Source organism: Oryctolagus cuniculus, chromosome 8 (assembly GCF_051225735.1).
Source record: "Oryctolagus cuniculus isolate XC-2025 breed Fujian yellow rabbit chromosome 8, ASM5122573v1, whole genome shotgun sequence".
Lineage (NCBI taxonomy): Eukaryota > Metazoa > Chordata > Mammalia > Lagomorpha > Leporidae > Oryctolagus > Oryctolagus cuniculus.
The window spans coordinates 122,122,155-122,148,230 of NC_142874.1; the positions used below are offsets into that span (position 1 = coordinate 122,122,155).

Here is a 26,076-nt window from a genome sequence, read left to right on the forward strand (position 1 = left end):
ATGATTGTCTCTGTGTCATACTGTCAAGCAGTTAGGAATACATTTTGATATTCAGGTAATAACAGTTTTGACTTTAAAATTTCAAGTTTCTGCACTATTCATACTGTGTGTAAATGTCCTTAACAGTTAAACTTTTCACATGAAATATAATTTTGCTTGTTTTTGTCTTTTTCTTCTCTATAATGTGTAAAGAGATGGAATCACTAATCTTAATATAGTCAATCAAATTGACTATATTAAGAACCCCATCTTGTTATAATAAGTATAGATTGTCATTTCCAAAAATGTGTTCTGTGAGATACTCACAAGATGTAATGAACAAACTTGGGCAGTGATGCATTTCTTCCTATTTATTGATACTCTCTTAGCAAATACAAACTTCTGTAAGTCCAGATTTCACTTTTTTCTTGTTAGATTTTAATTTCTGAATGCTTTTAACATACCAAAGAACAAGTGTTCCTGAAAATGTAGTTTAATTACCAGTACACACGGTGATTTTTTAATTTTACCTCCATTTTGTTGTTAGCATTTTAATTTAAACATTCTTTTCATTACTCTTGTGTGAAATTTACTTAATGTCAAGGATTAATTCATTTAAGTATTAATTGGTTTTAACAGTTTATTATATGTGTAACTGATGACTTTGCCACATTAATGTCTTCATATTCTATTGTGAAGTCATGGAATTTTAACCAAATTTTAATGCATAATTTATCACTTAAACATTATTTTCATTTTTCCTCAGAGAATACATATATGTCTTAAGAATTACATATTTGGTTTTAGTAAATTACATATTTTATAGATGACCTGTGTTGTCTTTTAAAATATCTCTTCTCCAGATTCTCCTGCACAGTCAGTATCCACCGGAGTCCGTGCACCATCTCCTGCCCCATCATCAGTACCTTTAGGGTCAGAAAAACCCAGCAGTGTCTCTCAGGACAGGAAAGTTCCAGTCCCAATTGGGACTGAACGTTCAGCACGGATCAGGCAAACTGGAACTTCAGCTCCATCTGTTATTGGGAGTAATTTGTCCACATCAGTAGGGCATAGTGGCATCTGGTCCTTTGAAGGGATTGGTGGCAATCAAGGTACGATATACTGGGCTACTTACTAAAATTCAAGTTTATACATTTGACTTAATATTGTAGGCAGTATTTAATTTTCATAGTCATTTTTTAAAGATCTGTGATTTTCTATTGAATATTTTTTTAAGTTTATTTGAAAGGTCCAGAGATACATCTTCCACTGGTTCATTCCCCAAGTGTCTACACCAGCCAGATCTGTGCCAGGCTTAAACCAGAAGCCTGGAACTCCAACTGGGTCTCCCTCATGTTGGCAGAGACCCAAGCACTTGGATGATCATCTGCTGCCTTCTCAGGCACATTAGAAGGGAGTTGGATCAGTAGTGGAGACTCAAACCAACACCCCCAAACAGGATGCCAGTGTCCACTGCAGACACAACCTCTATCCCTTGTTTTGACTGTGAAATCTTTGTTAAAGGTTCTGTTTTCAGGGCTGATGCTGGGGTGCAGAGGGTAAAGCCACTACCTGCACTGCTGGTATCCATATGGGCACCGGTTTGAGTCCTGGCTGCTCCATTTCCTGTTTATCTTTCTGCTGTGGCCTGGGAAAGCAGTAGGTGGCTCAAGTCCATGGGCTCTGCACCCACCATGGGAGACCTGGAAGAAGCTCCAGGTTCTGTAATGGCCCAGCTCTGGCCATTGTAGCCATTTGGGGAGTGAACTGGTGGATGGAAGACCTCTCTCTCTCTCTCTCTCTCTCTCTCTCTCTCTCTCTCTCTCTCTCTCCCCCCCCCCCAATTCCCTCCCTTTCTCCCTCCTTCCCTCTGTCTTTCTGACTCTGCTTCTCTGTTACTCTGCCTTTCAAGTGTTAAAAAAATTTTTTTGAAGTTCTGTTTTCTTGTCATCTCTCCAGTTGCATTTATTTATGATTGCTTTCTGCAAATAGACCAATATAAACATGTTCTTTTCTTTATTACATCATGTTAAGAGAAGCTGATCCTCTAAGGTCCTTTAGGTTTTATGATAGGTTAGCTTTTTGTCTTTTGTCACACTAAGTGTTTATTTTATTTGGGTTATGTGTTTCTACCTAAAACATGAAAATACTGCTGTCCACATATGAAGGTAGGCCATTTGGAAATAATTCACAGCTGAATGTGAAAGCTATTAGAAAAATATAAAATATTTTATTTTGTTGCCTACTGATTTTAAATATCAGCGATTTTTTTTTTTTTCTGCTTGTTTTCCTTCAGATAAAGTAGATTGGTGTAATCCTGGGATGGGAAATCCTATGATTCACAGGCCAATGTCTGATCCAGGAGTGTTCTCACAGCATCAAGCAATGGAGCGAGATAATACAGGAATTGTAACTCCTTCTGGTACATTCCATCAGCATGTTCCTGCAGGATACATGGACTTTCCTAAAGTTGGGGTAATAGTGATTTATAAAAATTTTTATTATTTCAAAATGTTTGCCTTGTTATTAACCTGCCTTACTTCTAGTGGATAAACATTTCTGTAATGATACTGGGGCATGAACCTGCAAATACAGGTCAGAATCTGGCTAAAATATGAGTGCTGATTTGTTCTAGCTCTTCAGCAGAGTGTTTCTTGACAAAATTATTTAAATGTAAAATTTTTTATTCTCTTGAGTTAAAAGTAAGTGGTACAGTGGAAAACATGTATTTTAACTTTAGATCCCTGGATAACTTAACACATTCAGTAAATGAGGTAAAGGCTTAAATAAATCAGTTTTAAGGCTGGCACCATGGCTCACTTAGCTAATCTTCCACCTGTGGCGCCAGTACTCCAGGTTCTAGTCCCGGTTCCGGTTGGGTCGCTGGGTACTAGTCCTGGTTGCTCCTCTTCCTGTCCAGCTCTCTGCTGTGGCCTGGGAGGGCAGTGGAGAATGGCCCAAGTGCTTGGGTCCCTGCTCCCGCATGGGAGACCGGGAGGAAGCACCTGGCTCCTGGCTTCTGATCGGCGCAGTGCGAGCTGTGGCAGCCATTAGGGGAGTGAACCGACAGAAGGAAGACCTTTCTCTCTGTCTCTCTCTGACTGTAATTCTACCTGTCAAAAAAAAAAAATCAGTTTTAAGACTACTGTTTATATCAGAAAAAAAGTAAAGAATAGCTTGAATGTTAGTCTTTGTTTTTTTCTTTTTTAAGGGTATGCCTTTTTCTGTGTATGGGAATGCAATGATTCCTCCAGTAGCACCTATCCCTGATGGTGCTGGAGGACCCATATTTAATGGCCCTCATGCTGCGGACCCCTCCTGGAACTCACTGATAAAGATGGTATCAAGCTCCACGGAAAATAATGGCCCTCAAACGGTAAGACTAATCATTCAGCAAATCAATACTTATTTAATATTTATGAATACAGACAGTTAAGAATACAGTTAAATCATGGTAGCCAGAGAGTATGGTGAATACAGACAGTTGAGGAAATGAAGGGATATTTAATATAGCCAGAGCAGTGTGGGAAATGGTACCAAAGGTAGTGATTTGGAACTAAAGTTTCAGAAGGGCATTGCATATTCCACTGGGTAGTCTATGGTAAGTGAAAGATTTTAAGTTGTAAAGTGATTATTATATGATTTTATACTGTACATCAGAATTTTCTAGTGATTTGAAAAGCACCATTTAGAGATTATTTATTTTTTAGTTTTTTTAAATATTATTCATTTAATTTTTAATTTTTTTTTATTTATTTATTTGTTTATTTATTTATTTATTTATTTTTGACAGGCAGAGTGGATAGTGAGAGAGAGAGAAAGGTCTTCCCTCCAGTGGCCGCCACAGCTGGCGCGCTGCAGCCGGCGGCGCACCACGCTGATCCAAAGGCAGGAGCCAGGTGCTTCTCCTGGTCTCCCATGGGGTGCAGGGCCCAAGCACTTGGGCCATCCTCCACTGCCTTCCCGGGCCACAGCAGAGAGCTGGCCTGGAAGAGGGGCAACCAGGACCGAATCCGGCGCCCCAACCGGGACTAGAACCCAGTGTGCCGGCGCTGCTAGGTGGAGGATTAGCCTAGTGAGCCGCAGCGCCGGCCGAGATTATTTATTGAAAGTATTATAAATGTCAAAATAGTTTATGCAACTCAAAAAAATTTACAGAAATGGGTGTACAATTTAGCTTATTTTGGCTTACATTTAATGTCTTTGACTCATTTTTCTTCCACAGTCATAAATCTTTATATGTTCAGGTCATGTTTTTTGTTTTTTCTTTTTATTGGTGGCAAAGCTGATCCTGTATGAGGGATAAGAGTAGAGGCAAGAAAACAACAGATAAAAGTGATTTTTTGTCATTGTTTTTCTCCATTGTTTCCCAGTATATTGCAAATTGAATGAAATTTGGCTGTTTTAGTCCAGAGCTACTAAAGCCTTTTCATAGTTTCTAAGTTTTATTTAATTCCAATAAATGTTAACTATGTGTGTAATAGAATGCATACTCTATATTTATAGGTGTGGACTGGACCCTGGGCACCTCATATGAACAGTGTGCATATGAACCAGCTTGGCTGATGAGGATCAGCTTGTTAGCCTGCAGATTCCTTTCATTCAGAGGAAATCACAAGTGGCCGGAAAAAAAATTTATGCTCCCAAATCATTCTACTGATGTGCTTGACTGAAGTGTGTAGGCTTTTTGCAGAAGAACTTACTAACTGACCTATTTTCTGTGAACATTTGTGACTGCCCATTCCCCACCATCATCCGTTTTATCTTAGTTAGCATTTTTCTTACCATTTTTCTTTTTTTCTTTCCCTCTCCCCTTTTGGACATAACTTTCTGTTGAAGCTGTTCTTTGGCTGGTTGGTTTTAGTACTGTAAACTGCTTCTGAGCAAACACGGAAATTTAGCAAAATTATGTAAACTTGATCCTGAAGTTTTAGAATGGCAAATAAATGTACAATTGTTTACATAACAGAAAAGGCTAAGCAGAAAGTAAATTTCAATATGTCAGTATAGAGGCTCTACTTTATGTAGACTTAAATTAATGTGAGATATGTACCTTCATATTCAGAAATCTGGATGTTTCCTTCATACATTAAACTATTAATAAGCATAACTTTTCTACTTGTGTAATTTAAGTATAAAGTAAAATTATGGGCATTATCAGTGGATGTTTCCTGACATTGGCTTTTAAAATATCTATCTGCTCTCTTTTCAGTTTGTTAGTAAGGCACATATTGAAGAAGAAATTTCTGACTTTTCCATGTTTTTTTTTTTCCCATTGCCTTTTCCACTTTTAAAACGAATGCACACTTCCTCTTCACTCTTTGTTCTCTGCTTACCTTTACCACTAATACGAGTAAAATTCTCTTGCTGATCGTGAACACCTTCTGTAAAGATTTGGATTGTAATGGCTGCTATGGAGAGATGGAGCGTCTTCATCAATACCAGTGGTTTCTTCTAACTATACAATGTTCAGACTTTCTGAGAATTTAAAAAGCCACCACTGTTCCCAGTCAGCATATACAAGCTCTTAATATACTGTTTATTATTAATTCAGTGTACTATTTTATATTGGATAATATTGATTCTTAACATTGGCTTTCCAGTCATCAAGAGTCAACATAAAAATTTCATTTTTCAGTAATTTAGTGGGAAGTATCTTATTTCTTTTCTCAGTTTGAAACACTTCTGGCTCTCTACACTTGTATATTATCAATGAAAAGGATCAACAGCTACCTTGGGCCAAGTAATAAAGCTTGCATTTGTCATTATGACAATTTATGGTAAATTCATGAATACACAGATTACAGTATAAAGTCTCCATTTAACCTGTTTATGTAAGATACAGGGCCACACTAAACTGCTCAGTGGGATTTATATATTCCATCCACTTGAAACAATAAATGGTAATGTATCCAAGAATATGTGTCCTACCCTGTCTCATATGGAAAAATAAATTATATGGTTGAAACACAAAAGTAAGCAAGCATGAAAGTGAAGTAATATATATATCAATTCGTCTTTTTTTTAAAAGTTAGACACAAACTCCACACTGATAAAACATAAATATTAACTAAAATTCAGAGATAGTATCCAGTTTTGACAGTATGGTTTCTTAACTTTTCAAATAAATGAAATGGATTTCTTCAGTCTGTAGACTGAGTAAAAAATAAAAAGGCAAATTCTCAAACATATCCAGAAGTTGTAAACAACACATTCATATCTTTTAATTTAGGAGGTGGTTTAAAATACATAATGTGGGTTTTTACTTATCTTTGATTAATATTCCCAAATATAAAGGAAAAGCTAAAAAATACCCTATAAAAATATAGCTATGAAGTAAAAGTCTAGCACTTTACTAAGAAAGTAGTATAACTTTATTTAACAGAGTATTCTGTATATGACTTTTGCCATATCTTTGGCCTAATTCTTTCCTGTGTTAATAACCAGGATTTTATATTACTATTTAAGATAACCCTGCTAGAGAACAGATACCACTTCATACTTTTTACAGAATCTTATTTGTGATGTTTCACTAAACTGAACCTTGGGAACTTTTTTTTACTTTAAAACTGTGGGGCAAGAGGATATAAATTGGAAAACATATTTAAATTTTGGGGTCAGGCTTGTTAAAAGTACAATACCATGGTGTTAGAAGCCCGTACTAGGGACATTTTTCAAAGACATTTTTTATATTCCCATGTAATGCAGTGCATTTTTATTTGAACAATAAAAAAACCTAATTTTTAAAGACCATACAGGTCTTTTTATTTCTATTTTGAAAGAAAGTATTTGTGTATATGCAGACTACATGATGTATTTATATTCTGTCATTCTTTTTTAAGGAGTGATTTAACTCTCAGAAATAATACTTGGGTTAGTTCACAAGGTAAATCCAAAAATAACTAATGCCCCAGTTATTGTATAATCTCTTTAAACCAAGCATTCCATTTCAGAGATGACTATTTCCCAGTTCCAAGAAAGTCTCCCATTTCATGCCTTTTCAACATATAAATTTTAGCATAACATTTTCACAGTCTGATTTTAGTAAATGAAAATTAATTTTTTGGTAAATTACTAATAGTCATTTTCATTCTCTGGTAGAAGAATAAATTACGTTTCAACTTATCCTGTCTTATTCATCACATAAACAGTACTACATCTGTCCTTTGATTCAAATGAACTATATTAACATTTCATAGTAGTTATAACAATTATTTTATACATTATATTCACTCATTAAAAACAGTACAAAGTGTTAGACTAAATGGAGAGATTCAAAATCACAAAACCTCTTCAGATACTCTGATTTACTCAAAATATTTTCACTTTACTGGTTTTCAAAAGTGTTCATTCCCACAGGTCTGGCACTTTTAAAATCAGGATTATTTCAGAATGATTAAAAACAAACCAGTTTATTCATTTTAATCACTGCAAGAAGAGATTCAGTACTCCCTTCTCTCAATGTATTTTTATTTTAGATAAATACATCTACCCAGATTACCTTACACTTTAAATATTAATATTAGGTATGGGCCCCTCAATATCTTAATATACCACCTCATTGATAAATGTGTAGTTAAGTCACTGCATTTGATTAACGCAAGTGGCTGGAATTTAAGATGAACAAATTAGTGCATTAATATACTTAGTATGTTGCATACCATGATTGCAGAAATATACAAAAATAAACTACAGGACAAACAGCTGTGTCATAAGAAAATTCATTTTATACTTCTGCCTTTAAGTGAATTAATATTTTTGAAAAATAAATGCCAACTCCACATGTTTGACTCTTGAATATTAAGATGAAAGAAGGGCCGGCGCCGTGGCTCACTAGGCTAATCCTCCGCCTTGCAGCGCCGGTACACTGGGTTCTAGTCCCAGTTGGGGCACCGGATTCTGTCCCGGTTGCCCCTCTTCCAGGCCAGCTCTCTGCTGTGGCCAGGGAGTGCAGTGGAGGATGGCCCAGGTGCTTGGGCCCTGCCCCCACATGGGAGACTGGGAGGAAGCACCTGGCTCCTGCCATCAGATCAGCACAGTGCTCCAGACGCGGCGGCTGTTGGAGGCTGAACCAACGGCAAAGGAAGACCTTTCTCTCTCTCTGTCTCTCTCACTGGCCACTCTGCCTGTCAAAAAAAAAAAAAAAAAAAAAAAAAAAAAAAAAGTTGAAAGAAGTTTTTCCAATAAAGAAGGAGAACAGCTATTTCTAGATAACATTAGTTTTAAAAAGTAATGCCTGAAAAAAATAAGAAAAAGAAAAGTAAATCTGATTCCAAGGGATAATTTTAACAATTACTCACAAAAAGATTTTTTGAAAAAGTTCAGAAGGCATATTTGGGGAATGAGAAATCTAAATGACTTTATGATGATAATAGCCTGTATTAAACTTTTGAGCACTCTTAATTCACTCTGCTGAAACAATATTGACCTGGTGGCTTAAACAACAATTTTTTAAATCATTTATTTAAGAGGCAGAGTTAGAGGGAAGGAGAGACAGCAAGGTCTTCCATCGGCTGGTTCACTCCCTATGTGTCCACGACAGCAGAAAGTGGGCCAATCCAAAACCCTGAAGCCTGGAGTTTCTTCCAGGTTTCCCATGTGGGTGCAGGGGCCCAGGCACTTGCGCCATCTGAGGCTGCTTTCCCAGGCGTGTTAGCAGGAAGCTGGATTGGTAGTGGAACAGCTGGCATTGGACCAGGTGCTCACAGGAATGTTGGTAGGACACGTGGCAGCCTAGCCCACTATGCCACAATACCAACTCCCTCACAGATAAAATTCTAAGAACATGATACTTCCCTCCTCTCCCTCCTTTCCTCCTCCTTCCTTTTTTTAATTTTTGCAAAACTGCATTTTCCATTTACCTGATAATCACAGGCTTAATGCTACACTAAAGAGTTCAAGTAAAAAGATGACTTCCTCAGGAGTAACAGGCTATAAATGATAAATCAGAAGATGTCAGTTTCACTAACGCATTAAGCCTTTTTTGTACTCTATTAGATGAGCACAAATCAGAGAAAACATTTGTCTTTTTGTGTCTGATTTCACTAAGTATAATGGTCTTCCGTTACATCCATTTTGTTGCAAAAGACAGGATTTCATTTTTAATAGCTGAAAAGTATTACAATATGTATTCAAACAATATACTCTTAAAAAATTTGTTCTGCCAGTGATAATTCTTTTTAAGTGCAAAGGACTTTTGTTGTTTTAAGTTTTATTTGAAGGGAGAGACCGATCTTCCATCTTCTAGTTCACTCCCCAGATGCCCCCAATGGGCCAGATCAAGCCAGGAGCCAGGAGCTTCCTGGCCTCCTAGGTGGGTGCAGGGGCCTAACGACTCGGGCCATCCTTTAGTTCTTTCCCGGGTGCATTAGCAGATAGCTGGATCGGAAGTGCTACAGTCAGGTCGCCCGTAAGGGATGCTGGCGGCAGCTTAAACTGCTGTGCCACAGCGCCGGCCCCAGTGACAGTTCTTAAATCAGGTGATGGTACGTTACCCTTACTGTAAGACTTGCTATTTATAGCCCAATACAGGGAAGAGAAAGGTTGCAGGTAGAGTTGAAAACTGCTAATGCAAACGCACCACTAAAACCTTACGCCGCACACAGAGCTGTGTCCGGTACCTACAGACCACTGATTAACACCGGGTCAGCCTGAAACGTGCCGCCTCTCAAGCAGGCATTTCAACAACCCGTTGACTCTGGGTAGTGTAAGTTCCGGTCATCTACAGAAGGTAAATGGCACCACTGGTATTAATGAAAAAGAACGGAAATACACTAAGTGACAACAGGAGCCCTCCGGCAGGAGCAGGACGCGACCCACTCGTAGCAGCAGACTCCGCCCGGGTCCCTCCACTTCCGGCCTGTCCCGCGAGGAGCTCCAGCCTTGAAGCATGAAAGTTGAGCGTGCACACAATAGCTCCGCCCCGTATCTCGTGGGAAAGGCGGGACTTCCTTAGCTCTTACGTCATATCTAGTGCGACGAAAGACGTCACCGGCTTGACTAGAAAGGTCAAGCGCACGCACCTTACGCCTGTGTCTTCGGCGCATGCGCGTGATGGTCTCCGCCCAGAGGCACGCGCCGTAGGTTCTGTGGGGTGCGCGCACTAGACTCTTCCTTGGAGCAGAAATGCTTTGCCGGCTGGGCGCCTGGAGCGTTCGGCAGATTTCTGCCGCGCAGCTCCGAGCCTCAGGCCCGCCGCTACTGCCGGCGCCAACGATTGGTGCCCAGCGTCCCGCTCTCCCAGTGTGGTCAGTGGCGTCGGTGTCTGCAGTTGGCGCGAGCGGCTGGTATGAGGCGCTGGCCGCGTCGGCGCCCGTCCGCGCCGCGGAGGAAGCGCTGCTCGCCGCGCACGCTGCCACGGGCCTTCCGTGGTGGGGCAGCATCTTGCTCACCACCGTGGCCTTGCGGGGCGCCGTCACGCTACCCCTGGCCGCCTATCAGCACTACGTTCTGGCCAAGGTGAGGGGCGCTGAGCCGCGGGTACCCTGCGCGGCGGAGGAAGGTCGCCGCCCCCCGTGACTCGGAGAAAAACCTCGCTAGCGCTGGTTGTGTGACACGTGCCCTGGCTCGTACACTTGTCATTTCCTTTGTCCTGCTGGGTTTGCGCTCGAAGCACCAGGGTTGGTCACACTGGCTCTTAAAAGAATCGGGACAGAGGGTTCAGTCGGAGAAATATCTGTGAAATCATCGTCTTGAGGTTTCAACAGCCGCTGTGCCTGTAGCATCTTTTGGCCCAGTTGATCTTTCTTATTAGAAACTACTAAGCTAACCCTTTGCAAATTTGATTTCCTGTCTAGGCCTGCGATCTGCAAGCCTGTGTCTTGTTAGTTGCAGGCACTTTTCATTTTCTTTGCCGTGCGTCCTGGATAACATTACTTCCCTTGCCTAGTCCACATCGTTTAGATATCAAACTGGATAAGAGGTTAAGGTGCTTTGAAAACAAGGGATTATTGAAACGGCAGATTTCAAAAATAATGACTTTCTTGTTTTCAGATAAACTAGGAAGGGACTCAGCAGCAAGGAGGCTGTTACTTTACCGGAAAAATTAACACATGCAGAGATAGATGCAATTTATTTTTGACTTTGTGGCTATCACAGTGTATTTTAAAACTCTTATTTATCAGACTGCTATTTTATTACTGGGAAATCTGATAGGACAGTAAAGCCCAGGGTGCAGTTCTCATTTTATCCTAGTAATAACCCTGTGACTAAGCATAGGTACCGCGACATGTTTTATAATTGAAGGAACAAAATTCTTGAGGTTAGGTAACTTGCCTAGGATCACAGGTACGTATCCAAGCTGGAATTTGAATTTGGTTGTGACTGAGAACATTTTAGCTTTAGACTTAATGTTTCTTGACATGATCAATAAATTTTTAAATGAGTTGAAGAAGTAAAGGAAAATGATGAGTGGTTAGGAATAAAGAACAGATTCTACTTTTTCTTTAGCTAGGTGGAAAATTTGCAACCAGAAATAAAAGGCATCGCCAGCCGTCTTAACCAAGAAGTTGCATTGCGTGCAAATCAGTTTGGGTGGTCCAAAAGAGTTGCCAGGTAAGCTAATTCCATGCATGTAAGACTATAAATATATGTAATGCATAAATTTGACGTCGATTATAGGTTTATATAGGTTTAGTATTCTGTAGCTTTTTTTCCCAACTCATTCAGATTTTAGTAATGTGTGTGGCATGAAAGTTTTATATACTGTACTGGAAGTAGAGCAACAAGAAACAAAGATAATAGCATATTCCCATTGAGAAAGACCTATAATCAAATACTGATGGCAGTGAGTTAAGTACTGTATTAAGATTCCGTACTAGGAAGCTAGATCATCAAGGTGAATCATGGAAGGGACCTTGGTCAGCAGGTGACACAGATTGTTTACAGATGTGAGCTGTTTTGAAAAGATACAGCTCACAAGGATAGGGAGGAAGAATATGTGTATGATATGGTAGAAGCACCTGGATAGCCCGTTCACTGTGGTTACCCTGTGCCTTTGTGTGCTGACTTCTTGGAAATGCCTTGTCTTGTCTAGGTGTGCTTGGCTGTGCCCGTGGATGCCCATAATCATCCATGAGATCCAAGTCGTCCTGCTTCCATCAGCTTAGTGCTTAGTTACAAGCCAAGTTTTCCAAATTCGATTCCCTGACTAGACTGTGAAAAAGTATTCACCAGCTCGCATGAATGAGAAAAACAAGGGCTTTGTAGTATGAATGTGTGTAAAATGTGTTGTTAAGCATGTACTGTTAGAAAAGTGTAAATTTGTCAGTTTTCTTTAATATGAGATTGTGTCTGTCTTAAAAAAAGATCTGACATTTTAAAAAGCATAGTGATAACTTAGTGTTTTTATTTGATACAATTAGAAGTTGACAGACATGTAGCTTTGAAGTTTTACCCATCAGAAAAATCTGAGAGCTTCAGCCAAAGTCTAAAAGAAAACATTAGAGGCTGGCATTGTGGCATAAACAGTTAAGCTGCCGCTTACAACAACAGCATCCCTTACGCCTGCTAGTTCAAGCCCTGGCTGTTCCACTTTCCATCTAGTTCCTTGATAATGTGCCTGGGAAAGCAGAAGAAGATGGCCCAAGTGCTTGGGCCCACACACACATGTGGGAGACCCTGATAAAACTCCTGAATTGTGGCTTTGGCCTGGGCCAGCCCTGGCTCTTGCAGCCATTTGGTGGAGTCAACAAGTAGATGGAGGATCTCTCTGTCTCTCTTTATCTCTCTGTAACGCTTTCAAAAAATAAAATTTTTAAAAAAGATTTCTTGGGGCTGGCGCTCTGGTATAGTGGGTAAAGCCGCTGCCTTCAGTGCCGGCATCCCATGTGGGCACCGGTTCAAGTCCCGGCTGCTCCACTTCTGATCCAGCTCTCTTCTATGACCTGGGAAAGCAATAGAAGATGGCCCAAGTCCTTGGGCCCCTGCACCCACATGGGAGACCCAGAAGAAGCTCCTGACTCCTGGCTTCAGATTGGCGCAGCTCTGGCCATTGCAGCCAATTGGGGAGTGAACTAGCAGATGGAAGACCTTTCTCTGCCTCTCCTTTTCTCTCTGTGTAACTCTGACTTTTCAAATAAATAAATAAATCTTTAAAAAAAAAAGATTTATTTATTTGAGAGGCAGAGAGAAACAGATCTTCCATCCACTGGTTCAATCCCCAAATGGCTGCAATGGCTGGAGCTTCTTTGGGATCTTTCACGTGGGCACAGAGGCCCAAGGACTTGCACCATCTTCCACTGCTTTCCTAGGCACATTAGCAGGGAGCTGGACCAGAAGTGGAACAGCCAGGACTTGAACCAGCACCTATATGGGATACTGGCGCCACAGGCAAAGGCTTAACCTAATATACCACAGTGCTGGCCCCATAAAATAAATCTTTAAACACACACACACACATTAAATGGCTGATATACCTAACTAAAAGTCTAAGCCTAGATAATTCTTGTAGGACCTGCTTGTCCTGGGATGATGGTTGTCCAGACACACCCTTACACAGATGGATGAGTTTCTAGGGGGACAACTCTGAGGACTTCCTTCATTTTCATTAGTACTAAGTCTTGAAGGGTAAAAGTGAGTTTCTCAGTGGACAGCTAGTAATGTGAGCTGTTGACAAAGATAATATGTTTCCAAAAGGCATGGTGATCTAGAAGTGTGACTTGTTGATGACCTGCAGTCATTTAGGAACCAGAACATGCAAGTGTCTGTGGAGGAGTAACAAGAAACGATGTTGAAGAATAGTCAGGCACTAAATTATAAAGGGCCTAGAATGTCTGTATACTATCCTAATTCAGTATGCTGTAATCTGAGTTGAGTGCCTGCTTTGTACTAAACTTAAGGTAGAGGAGATTTAAAGATAACACCCAACACTTGCCATTAAGGAGACCATGTCCAGAAAGTAAGACTTAAGAAGAGAATGAACTAGTGTGGTTAACAGAATCTTCCTAAGAGAGTTGATTTTAAAAAATGGGGACCAGGGCCAGCATGGTGGCATAACGAGTCTGCAACACTGGCATCCCATATGGGCAGCAGTTTGAGTCCTGGCTGCTCCACTTCCCATCAAGTTCCCTGCTAGTGCACCTGGAAAAGCAGTGGATGATGACCCAAGTGATTGGGCCCTTGCACCCATATCAGAGACCTAGGATAAGCTCTGGGCTCCTGGCTTTGGCCTGGCCCAGTCCTGCACCTAGCAGTCATTTGGAGAGTGAACCAGTGGATGGAAGATCTCTCTCTCCCTCCCCTGCCCAATTCTTTCAAATAAAATAGATCTTTAAAAAAAAAAATGGGGACCATTTTGACCAGCCAAGAACAGACCTAGGACAAACCCACATAGCTGCAAAAGGTCTATTCAGGGATCAAGGGATTAGGTTTGTCTGGAGAGGAGAGAACTGAATAATAAAGGCATTTGGCCTTAGTATTTCTGATATTGTCATGCTATGTCAGCAGTGAAATTTCCTTCTTAAACGTTATTGGCTGGGGTTGGAGCTGTGTCGCAGTGGGTTAAAGCCCTGGCCTGAAGCGCCGGCATCCAATATGGGCACTGGTTCTAGTTCTGGCTGCTCCTCTTCGATCCAGCTCTCTGCTATCGCCTGGGAAAGCAGTAGAAGATGGCCCAAGTCCTTAGGCCCCTGCACCTGCATGGGAGACTCGGAGGAGGCTCCTGGCTCCTGGCTTCAGATAAATAAAATAAATCTTTAAAAAAAAATAAAAGTTTAATTGGCCAGAGACCACCAGAGACAAAGCCTGTTGTCTGACAGTGTCAGATTTTGTGGAGCATTGAGTACTTCATATCCATTGCTATGGAAGTTTTAATAAAAGACTTGATTTGCCTTTTGTTTAGGCAGCCGCTTGATAAAACTATGACAACTAAAACCCCCATATAAATCCTTGGCCATTAAGCACAGCATGGGTACATTTGTGCCATGGGGAGGAAGTCCTTCAAGTAGTCAAATAACATTTTCTCTTTCCTCTTTTTCTCCCTTCTGTTGATCCAGGCTCACTTATCTAAGGAATATGAAGAGGCTTGTTTCAGAACTGTATGTTCGGGATAATTGCCACCCGTTCAAAGCCACTGTCTTGGTTTGGGTTCAGCTTCCCATGTGGATCTTCATGTCTGTTGCTCTGCGGAATTTTAGCACAGGGACAGCACATTCAGAAGGTAACTGTTGCAGTAGTCTATTTCATCGAGATAGGTTCTCTAACTGTGGTGTTTGTACTTCAGAAAAAGAAAGAAAGGAACCCTACTTTTCATACTTGGAATATGTTTATTATTTCCTGACAAGGGTGTAATATGTGAACTCTTAAGTGTAAACAGACTAACTATGTTGAGAGAAACATCTTGTCTTGAGGAAAGATAAGCTGAATGAAAAGAATCCGTGCTGATCTTTGGTGTGAGGGACACCTTAATGGAATTGTTAGGCTACATATGTCTTGTGTCTTGTATATTTCCCTTAACCATCTTTAGGCGTTCTCTTGTTTTATTTAAAACTGTTTCAGCAGGTCTTTCTGTTCAGGAGCAGTTTACTACTGGAGGGGTCCTTTGGTTTCCTGACCTCACTGCACTGGATTCCACTTGGATTTTGCCTGTGTCTGTTGGTGTCATCAATTTATTAATAGTGGAGGTCAGTGGCTTTAAGAGATTTGTTTGCCATTTTTGTCATTGGGGCCTTTGTTGATACTGTTTTGGTGTCAAATACACCTGTGTCTGAGTTGGCGCCATCACTTTGAGCTAGAATTGAGGCACCTTGATTTCTGGTCCCATATCAGCCATTGACTTAGGCCAGTCCCTTAACTTCTCTGTAGGGCTCAGAATTCTCCTGATTGAGAACGCTGAATGAGATCACTTTCAAAGTCTCTCAGCTTTAAGATTTCATGATTCTCAGCATATGAAAGAGTAATATGTACCCCTGTGCTTGTTGCAGCACAATTCACAATGGCTGATATGGAGTCAACCCAGATGTCCATCTACTGATGACTGGATGAAGAAATTATGGTATATATACATTATGGAGTACTACTCAGCTGTGAAAAAAATGAAATCCTGTCTTTCTGCAACAAAATACAATTAACTGGAAACAGTTGTACTTAGTTAGATAAGCCAATCTCAAAAAGACATATATCATGTTGTCCCTGATCTGGGGTATCTAATAGAGTACCCTGAAATGTAACATTAGAGTGAGAGAGACATTTTGAGATTTGATGATAGTTTACAGCCCTTGTCTATTTTGTTGAGGAACAGTGGGTTTTTTTTCTTGATTTTTAATAAAAATATTACTTTTACTTAGTTGGGGTTAACCTTATGATCATTAAGTAAACAAAGTAGAAATTAAGAGTGGGAATGGGAGAGGGAGGAGGGCAGGTTGGAGTGTGGGTATGAGGGAGGGTGGGGTAGGAAGTATCACTATGTTTCTGAATCTGTATATATGAAATACATGAAACTTGCATAACTTAAATAAAATTCAGAAAAAAGATTTTGTGATTCTAAGACATACTATTATATGACTTGCTTTTGGTAAAAAAACAGTAATTAAGATGCCCAGTTAATCTGATTTTAGTCCCACAATACAGTTACAGTGTTGTTTTATGAATGTGCTTTATTTAACATGTCAGTTTGTAGGCAATGACCAGTCGCTCCTAGACTGCTAATTTCTTGCTGTGTGACAGTGGAAAAGTCATTCAGTTTTTTTTGTTTGTTTGTTTGTTTTCATATGATGAAGTGGAAAAAATGTTGTACACATAAAATATGGCCTCTGAGTCAGTCCTGTCTAAGCCTTTATCCCATGGTGCTCAACTCAACAGTTTAGGGAAATCATGTTTATAATTTCATAAAGAACTGTTCTCACACCCTGAGTAGAACACAGACTCAACCTTAGAAATGATGTGAGTTCAAATCTCATGTACCTCCTGTCCACTGTTCCTGGTTTGGAAACCTGACATACCTGTCATCTTTACAGATGAGGAAAATGAAATGATAGAATCTGATACTGTGGTGAAAGATTGTTAAAGACACCATGTGTAGTGTGAATGTGCTTCTTAAGAGCTCCTTTGTCTGTTCAGAACATAGTATTCTCCATGTGGTTGGTATTCAGTGAGTGTTTTATAAAAGAAGGAAGTGATAAAATACAAGATCATAGTGATCTTAATGCCAGTCATCTGGTCTTCCCCTCTATACCAGCTAACAACAAGCTCATTCTGACTTAGTGTGCTCTATGTGCCAGCCACTGTTTTAAGCAAGGTACATGGATTAACTTGTTTAATTTTAAAATAACCTGTAACGTAGGTACTTCTAGCTCCATTTTATTGATTTATTTGAAAGGCAGAATTAGAGACAGAGAGTGAGATCTTCCATCCACTGGTTCACTCCCCAAATGGCCAGAAAGGCCAAAGCCAGAAGCTTCTTCCAGTTCTCCCATGTGGGTGCAGAGGCCCAAGTATTGGGCTGTCTTCTGCGGCTTTCGCAGGGGCATTAGAAGAGAGCTGGATCGGCAGTGGAGCAGCTGGGACTTGAACTGGCACCCATATGGGCACAGGCAGCATCTTTACCTGCTGTACCGCAGTGCCAGCCCCTATCTCCATTTTAAAGTGGAGAAAGTGAGGCACAGAAAGGTTAAGTGACTTCTGCAGTGTTACCCAGCCGCTAAAGCTGCAGGGCTGCCACCTTAATTTAGGTGCTGTGACTTCAGAGTCACCTGGCATTGTGTTTCCTAGTAAGTTACTCAGGAATCCTGACTGCTCGTCCCCACCTTGGTTCTTCCCCCTTCCTTTTTGTCCTTTATCTTTCAAGTGCCTTCTCTGTGCCAAGCAATGTGCTTATCTTCGAAGGACTCGTTGTGTTCTATGTAAGAATTTTGCCTGATTATTAAAATTTTTAGTAGATAATAAACTATACAAATACATCAGTGTTGGGGCCGGCGCTGTGGCATAGCAGGTAAAGCCACCGCCTGCAGTGCCGGCATCCCATAGGGTGCTGGTTCGAGACCCGGCTGCTCCACTTCTGATCCAGCTCTCTGCTATGGTCTGGGAAAGCAGTGGAAGATGGTGCAAGTCCTTGGGCCCCTGCACCCGTGTGGGAGATCCGAAAGAAGCTCCTGCGCAGCTCTGGCTGTTGCAGCCATCTGGGGAGTGAGTCAGCGGATGGAAAGCCTCTCTCCCTCTCTCTATCTGCCTCTCCTCTCTCTGTGTAACTCTGACTTTCAAGCAAAATAAATAAATCTTTAAAAAAAATCAGTGTTTAGTTTTTTGCTTTTTGTATTTTTTTTTTAAGATTTATTTATTTTAAATGTTACATAGAGGGAGATCTTCCATCTGCTGGATCACTCCCCAAATGGCCACAACGCCTGGGGCTGAGCCAGACCAAAGCCAGGAGCTTATTCAGGTTTTCCACGCAGGTGCAGGGACCCAAGCATTTGTGCCATCTTCCACTATTTTCCCAGGCACATTAGCAGGTAACTGGATCAGAAGTGGAGTGGCCAGGACATGAGCTGGTGCGCATATAACATACTGGCATCACAGGGAGCGGGTTAACCCATTACACCTCAATGCCAACTCCAGTTTTTGCTGTTGTTGAAGTATGGAGGAGGCCAGTCAAAAGTCTTTATAATTTAAAGCTTGTCTAATTTAACATGCATTTTAATAATCATTGTGTGTTTTTTTTATTCTGTCCCTTCAGATTTTTGCTCTACAGAAAGCTGGAATGTCTCGTTTTCAGATATACATCACCCACTTTGTCCGCACACTGTCAGTTTTGATGATTCCAATTGCTGCAACCGTCCCTTCAGTGAGTAAGCATGAGCATTGTGTGACGCGTGTGCTTCACAGCCCCTGTGCTCAGCCTCGACTGCCTGCGATCCCTGCCTCTTCCATTGAGCCTGTTGACTACGTTACCCCTTAGCAATTTGAGTTTCTGCAAGAACTAACCTTCCGTCTCTATCGCAAAGTGACTTGGACTGTTTCTTGGGATTGGTATATCTTCTTTTATATGAATGTGTCATACGCTCTTACTTTTTCCTGCCTCTTTTCCTTTTCTATTTTATTTTACTTTTTTTTTTAGATTTATTTATTTGAGAAGCAGTTACAGGGAGAGAGGTCTTCCATTTGCTGGTTTACTTCCCAAATGGCCTCCATGGCCAGAGCTGAGCAGGCATGAAGCCAGGTGCAAGGAGGTGCTTCTGGGTCTCCCACATGGGTCCAGGGCCCAAGCACTTGGACCATCTTCTGCTGCTTTCCCAAACCATAAGCAGAGAGCTGGATTGGTAGAAGAACAGCTGGGACACAAACCAACAAGCCATATGGGATGCCGGAGCTACAGGCAGAGGCACTACACCACAGCACAGGCCCGATGCCTCTTTTTCTTTTCTTTTCTTTTCTTTTTTTTAAGATTTATTTATTTATATTTGCAAGTCTAGAATTACACAGAGAGAGAAGGAGAGGCAGAAAGAGAGAGGTCTTCCATCCACTGGTTCACTCCTCAGTTGGCTGCAGTGGCCGGAGCTGCACCAATCTGAAGCCAGGAGCCAGGAGCTTCTTCTGGGTCTCCCATGTGGGTGCAGGGGCCCAAGGACTTGGGTCATCTTCCACTGCTTTCCCAGGTCATAGCAGAGAGCTGGATCAGAAGTGGAGCAGCCGGAGTCTTGATGGGGATAAGCAGTCTTACTGCTGAAGAGATGGTGCGACCTCCCTCACTGGGCCCCGGCGAGGGAGTTGCTCTCTGTCATCCTGTTTTCACCTTAAATGCCTCTCTGTTTGCTTCGTAGTCTTGATTCAGCCGTTTTTGCCTGTCCATTGGATGTGTCCCAGGCACTCAGTAGCTGCTGCAGGTCTTGCTCAGTCCAGGTCGTTTCTCTTTGCAGAGTGTGTCATTGCCTTTTTTTTTTTTCCCTGCCCATATTTGGACCTTGGTGTCCCTCAGGAGTGGTGGGTGCTAACATTTGTGTCTTCCCTCTCCAGTCACTTGCTCTCTACTGGTTGTGCTCCAGCTTCATGGGCCTCTCCCAGAACTTGCTGTTGCGTTCTCCTGGATTTCGCCGGCTCTGCCGAATACCGTTGACCAAGTCAGATTCAGACACTCCGTATAAAGACCTGTTTGCTGCCTTTTACACCAAGTTCCTTTTAAGAAAATGACATATTTTTCAGTAATTTTGAAACCATGTAAGAGTCACTGTTAACTGTAATGTATTTAGATTTAGAAACCAGTGTATTATTTAATTTGCCATTGCTTAAACTTGTAAACTCCTCAAAGTATGGTGGATTAAAATGTAATCCAGATATATGATAATAATAAAAATCATTTAAGTGTTAGAAATGTAGTCTGTATAATTGTAAAAGAATGTAAAAATGGAACCCAAGTGTTTATCCCTGTTTATAAAATTACAGCTTGTTAATGGTGCCAGACTTTGAAGAACAAGATTAAATACTGAATGATGTCATATTGTACAAAACTGTCCCACGCTTTAATATTTTGTAAAATAAAAGGATCATGTGATGTGACTGCTAATATTCTGTTGGTAGGGAGGGTTATAGACCTATTTAAGCGTCTGATAAAAGTTTTTCTCTTCAAGGAAATCCCGGCACTCGCAGTATAAGGATATTGATCAACACCTCTGAAGGTATTGTGTCAAATCCTAGTAGAAGTCTTACCCTAGTGAAACATAACATTGAATTTGGGTAAAAAACAGTTTTTTTTTTTTTTTTTAAGATTTATTTATTTATTTGAAAAAGTTACACACATAGAAGGAGAGGCAGAAAGAGAGGACTTCTATCCGCTGGTTCACTCCCCAGTTGGCCGCAGCAGCTGGAGATGTGCCAATCTGAAGCCAGGAGAGGAGCCCAGCACTTCTGTGTCTCCCACACGGGTGCAGGGGCCCAAGGACTTGGGCCATCTTCTAGTGCTTTCCCAGGGCATAGCAGAGAGCTGGATCAGAAGTGGAGCAGCCGGGCCTCGAACCAGCACCCATATGGATGCCTGCACTGCAGGCAGTGGCTTTACCTGCTACACCACAGCACTATCCCCAAAACAAGAGATCTTGAAGTATGATCATCCAAGCATACAAGTACCTAATGTGTAGATAATGTTGCCTTTCAGCTTTGCTGTAAAACAATTTAAAAACTATACATCCCTTTGTAATTTGAGAAGTCTGGAATACAGAGTATGATATTTTGCATTGTTAAATCATAGTCAAAAATTTTGAGCATTAAATTTGTTGGTCAAAGGAAGAAAACTAGAAGAATTGCCACCTATTATAGAGGTGATTTTAAACTTGTTTAGAGGGAGATGTTTAGCCTAGTAGCTAAAACACCCATTAAAATGCATGTAGCCTGCACTGGATTACCTGGGTTCAATTCCAGGCTCAGGCTCCTAACTCTAGCTTCCTGCTGATACAGATTCTGGGAGGCAGCAAAATGGCTGAAGTAATTGGATTCCTGCCACACATGTGGGAGACCTGCCTTGTGCTTCCATCCTAGCACACAACCCCTGCTGTTCCCAGCCCCAGCCATTCATGGGATTTAGGGAGTGAACCAGTGGATGGGAGCTCAAGCTCTCTCACTTGCTCGCTCGCTCTCTGGCTCTCTCTGCCTCTCAAGTAAAAATAAATTTTTAGTTAATACAAAAATAAACTAGTTTACTTGGAAACGTTAAATGATGAGATTATCATAGAGGCTTAAGTTAGGAAAAATGCATGGTACAAATTATGAAACCAGTTTGTTTAATTCACAAAATGATTAGATTAAATTAGCTGAGATATTTGGGGACTGGCCAGACATTTAAAAAGGTGTTTTTTGTTTTTTTTTTTTTGACAGGCAGAGTGGACAGTGAGAGAGAGAGACAGAGAGAAAGGTCTTCCTTTGCCATTGCTTCACCCTCCAACCCTCCAATGGCCGCCACGGCTGGCGCGCTGCGGCCAGTGCACTGTGCGCTGACCCGAAAGGCAGGAGCCAGGTGCTTCTCCTGGTCTCCCATGGGGTGCAGGGCCCAAGCACTTGGGCCATCCTCCACTGCCCTCCCGGGCCACAGCAGAGAGCTGGCCTGGAAGAGGGGCAACCAGGACAGAATTCGTCGCCCCGACTGGGACTAGAACCCGGTGTGCTGGCGCTGCTAGGTGGAGGATTAGCCTATTGAGCCGCGGCGCCGGCCTGAAAAGGTTTTAAGTGTAAATTTTCACTGAGTTAAAACAGGGACCTGATTCTGAGAAACCCTATTTATATATATAAAATATATATTTATGTATTATATTTATATAATATGTATTTATATATTTATAAATATATATAAATATACTGTATTATATATTATATAAATATATAATTTTTATGTAATAATTCATCTCACTGTTTTACCATAAAGTAAAAAGTAAAATCAGTCATTACTCTGAGTGATGTTTGCTAAATCTTAGTTGCCCTGTTTCATGAAGCTGTGCAGGCTTTACTATAAAGTAATGCACAGCATGTGGAGGTAAGAATTGTGGCTGGCATGCTCCTGCAGCTTGCTGAGAAAGGTAACTGGTGGTAACTGAGAACAGGTTCTCTCCCGGAATTCCCAGTCCTGGTTTATGACTGCCCTGTTCAGGCAACAGTGCTTCCCAGTCACAGTCAAGGACCTGAGGCGTGTGTTCACGTGGTCCACAGTATTTGGTGGTTTCATCACTGTGCATCTGCCTCTTTTGTAAAATGTATTCAGAACCCCCAAATCAGTGCTTGCTGTGCTTTTATATTTTTTGTTCTAAAGATTTATTTATTTGAAACAGTTACAGACTGGGAGAGACAGAGAAATGTCTTTAATCTGCTCATTCACTCCCCAAACGGCCACAATGGCCAGAGCTGGGCAAGGCTGTACCCAAGAGCCAGGAGCTTCTTTGGGTCTCCCACGTGGGTGGCAGCGGCCATGTTCCACTGCTTTCCCAGGCTGTTAGCAGGGAGGTGGATCAGAAGTGGAGCAGCCAGGACATGAACTTCCATTTCTATACATCTCTTTAGACCACTCTGGAATGATAGGATTATCTTTTGTGTTCCTTGAGATGACTAGTTGCAGGGAGGGTGGGAGTTTTCATCAACCAGAAATGCATGCCCCACCCTCAGCCTCTGGGGAGAGGGAAGGGCCCATGGTTTGATCAGCCACGCCTACCTCATGAAGTTTCTATAGCAAACTGAAAGGTCTGCTCCAGGGTATGTTCCAGGAGGGTGGCTTACCTGGAGAGGGCAGATGCTCCACCCCTCTTGCCCTGCACCTTGCCACATGCTCCTTTTCCCTGCTGGGGGGAAAATTGCCACATATTTTGATGAGCAGAGGTGATCAGTATTGAGAGTTAAAAGTAAGAGCATTGGAGGCTGGTGGGTAAAGCCACCACCTGCAGTGCCTGCATCCCATGTGAGCACCAGTTCAAGTCCCGGCTTCTCCACTGCTGGTCCCACTCTCTGCTTACAGCCTGGGAAAGCAGTAGAAGATGGCCCAAGTTTTGGGTCCCTGAACCCGCATGGGAGAATTGGAAGAAGCTCCTGGCTCCTGGCTTAAGATGGGCCCAGCTCCATTAGTAATGGCCATTTAAGGAGTAAACCAGTGGATGGCCGGGTTTTTTTTTTCTCTCTGCCTCTCTCTAACTCTGCCTTTCAAATAAATAAATCTTTAAAAAAAAAAAAAAAAAAAAAAGGATTGGACATTGTGGCATAGCTAGTTAAGCCACCACTGCTCAAGACGCCCACATCTATATCCGTGTCGGTTCCAGTCCTGGCTACTCAACTTTTAATCCAGCTCACTGCAAATGGACTTCAAAAGAAGTGAAAGATGGCCTAAGTACTTGGAGCCCTGCCACCCACATGGGAGACCCAGATGGATTCTGAACTCCTGGCTTCAGGCTGGCCCAGCCCTGCCTGTTGGAGGCATTTGGGGAGTGATCAACACATTGTCTCCAACACTTTTTCAGTTAAGTGAATCTCCTTTCCTGGGCATACTTCATAGATGGTGATTCCCTATGATTTCAAAAATGTCTTATTGTACCCAATTTCATAGTATTCTCCCATTTCAAACTCTCAAAGTTGAAACTGCTTTTCACATCTGTCAGTAAGTTTGAGAGTCCAAGGCTTCTGCAGAGCTTGAGGTCAGAGGACACTCAAGCTCTACAGACCCCTACACATATTGCCACGTGGCCTGCCTGTCTCCCCTCAGCTGCTGAGGGACTCCTGGCAGAGTTCTGTCATGGGCCCTGAGGAGCTCAGGAAGGCTTCGGAGGTTTGAAATACTTAGTTTGTGTTACACCTTCCCATCCCTTAGAAAGGATTTTTTTTTAAGATGTATTTATTTATTTTGAAAGAGAGGCAGAAAGAGGTATTCCATCCACTAATTCACTCTCCAAATGGCTGCAACAGCTAGAGTTTGGCCAGTTTGAAGCCAGGAGCCTGGATCTGGGTCTCCCACATCGGTGGCAGGAGCCCAAACACTTCTGCTGCTTTCCCAGGCTGTTAGCAAGGAGCTTGATCAGAAGCGGAGCAGCCAGGACTCAAATCCGCACCCATACGGATGTCAGCCTTACCCACTACACTCTAAAAAGGGTGTATTTTAAAAAAATTTACTTGGGGCCAGCTCTGTGGTATAGTGGGTAAAGCTGCTGCCTACAGTGCCGGCATCCCATATGGGCGCTGGTTGGAGTCCCGGCTGCTCCACTTCCGATCCAGCTCTCTGCTATGGCCTCGGAAAGCAGTAGAAGATGCCCAAGTCCTTGGGTCCCTGCACCCATGTGGGAGACGTGGAAGAAGCTCCTGGCTCCCAGCTTCAGATCAGCCAATTGGGGAGAGAGCCATCGGATGGAAGACTCTCCTCTCCCCTCTCCCCTCTACCTTTTCCCTTCTCCCTCTCTCCTCTCTGTCCTCTCTGTCCTGTCTCTCTCTACCTCTCCTCTTTGTGTAACTCTGACTTTCAAATAAATCAATACATCTAAAAAAAAAAAAAAAAAAGTAACTTTCAGCCAGAGTGCATGTGTATAAATCTTGGATATATAATCATGTATTTAGTCATTTTAGTTGGATTACATAACTGCAAATTGAAATTGTTACACAGGATTTTGGAAACTGAGCCATTTGGGTATTGTTAGCAGGTGAAAGCCACAGCCTTTTGAGTGCTTTCTGAGCCCCATCAGCTGCTTGAATGCCAACAAGCTAAGCAAATCCAAACAACCGAAGCAAACTGCCCATCAGCTAAGGGCTAACAAACATGGTGATAATGTAATTGGGTGGCTTCTGTATAAGTTACCTTGACAGCAGATCATTAGAGGAATGCAGTCTCAAAGCAAAAGGAATTATAAGCACATTTTGAACTTATTCAGTAATTATATTGCTGTTTTTAATACTGCTTTTTTGGGACTCCTTCACTTGCAAGTCAAATAAATAATTATGGTTTCTTTGTGTTGCTTATACCACCAAGCAAAAGATGTTGGAGATGTTGCATGCTAGAACTATTTAAAATATTTCTTCTATGACGGTAGGAATTAGAGTTGACCTACAGAAGCATAGTCTCTCCTTGCTCCCAATCTGCATTTGAGGAAAAGGGTTGGTTCCCAAAAGGAAGGTGCTTCCTCCTCACAGCGCTCCACTCTCATGCTCAGAAAACCTGGCTTTCATGTGTGTTCCAGGTCTTTCCACAATACCAATTAAAATGTCTATCGTGCCATAGCAGGTAAAGCCACCGGCTGCTGTGCTGGCTTCCCACATGGGCACCAGTTCGAGTCTCGGCTGCTCCAATTCTGATCCAGCTCTTTGCTGTGGCCTGGGAAAGCAGTAGAAGATGGCCCACGTCCTTGGGCCCCTGCACCCTCATGGAAGACCTGCAAGAATCTCCTGGCTCCTGGCTTCAGATCGGCACAACTCCAGCCATTGTGGCCAATTGGGGAGTGAACCATCGGATGAAAGACCTCTCTTTCTCTCTGCCTCTCCTTCTCTCTCTGTGTAACTCTGGCTTTCAAATAAATAAATAAATCTTTTAAAAATTTTAAAAAATATGTCTATATGTTAAAACATTTTGATCCCAGTTGATTTACAGCCATGGGAACCATAGGGGCTGACTGATATCACAACAAAGAAAAGAAATCAGTAGGCAGGGAATGGCTGGCTGCAAGC

The 26,076-nt window shown here is 41.9% G+C and overlaps 2 protein-coding genes across 48 annotated transcripts in view; both read left to right on the forward strand.

Annotated features, from left to right (window-relative positions):
* ANKRD17 (ankyrin repeat domain 17) overlaps nucleotides 1–5,895 on the forward strand; it is a 187,593-nt gene extending 181,698 nt beyond the window's left edge. For all 17 annotated transcript variants that reach the window (XM_051820219.3, XM_051820220.3, XM_051820223.3 and 14 more), the window contains 4 exons: nucleotides 843–1,091; nucleotides 2,276–2,454; nucleotides 3,191–3,355; nucleotides 4,486–5,895. In XM_051820219.3, the coding sequence (XP_051676179.2) occupies nucleotides 843–1,091; nucleotides 2,276–2,454; nucleotides 3,191–3,355; nucleotides 4,486–4,545 (653 nt within the window). In that variant the 3' untranslated portion in view covers nucleotides 4,546–5,895. The remainder of the gene's footprint in view (nucleotides 1–842; nucleotides 1,092–2,275; nucleotides 2,455–3,190; nucleotides 3,356–4,485) is intronic.
* A 1,393-nt stretch (nucleotides 5,896–7,288) lies between these two features.
* Nucleotides 7,289–25,956, forward strand: COX18 (cytochrome c oxidase assembly factor COX18). 31 transcript variants are annotated; one of them, XR_016212071.1, is made up of 9 exons: nucleotides 7,289–10,437; nucleotides 11,432–11,532; nucleotides 14,973–15,136; nucleotides 15,475–15,599; nucleotides 18,647–18,754; nucleotides 19,924–20,124; nucleotides 20,535–20,582; nucleotides 23,694–23,890; nucleotides 25,637–25,956. XR_016212071.1 is itself a non-coding variant. In XM_008267762.5 (6 exons), the coding sequence occupies exons 1-6, from the start codon at nucleotides 10,105–10,107 to the stop codon at nucleotides 20,049–20,051; spliced, it is 963 nt and encodes a 320-aa protein (XP_008265984.2). In that variant the 5' UTR covers nucleotides 7,289–10,104; the 3' UTR covers nucleotides 20,052–20,463. The 31 variants fall into 31 exon arrangements, 12 of the variants coding, with proteins under 12 accessions (XP_008265984.2, XP_008265983.2, XP_069904136.1 ...); XR_016212079.1 differs by having other exon boundaries at nucleotides 15,492–15,599; XR_016212073.1 differs by lacking the exon at nucleotides 23,694–23,890 and having other exon boundaries at nucleotides 18,647–18,758.
* The last annotated feature ends 120 nt before the right edge of the window (nucleotides 25,957–26,076 follow it).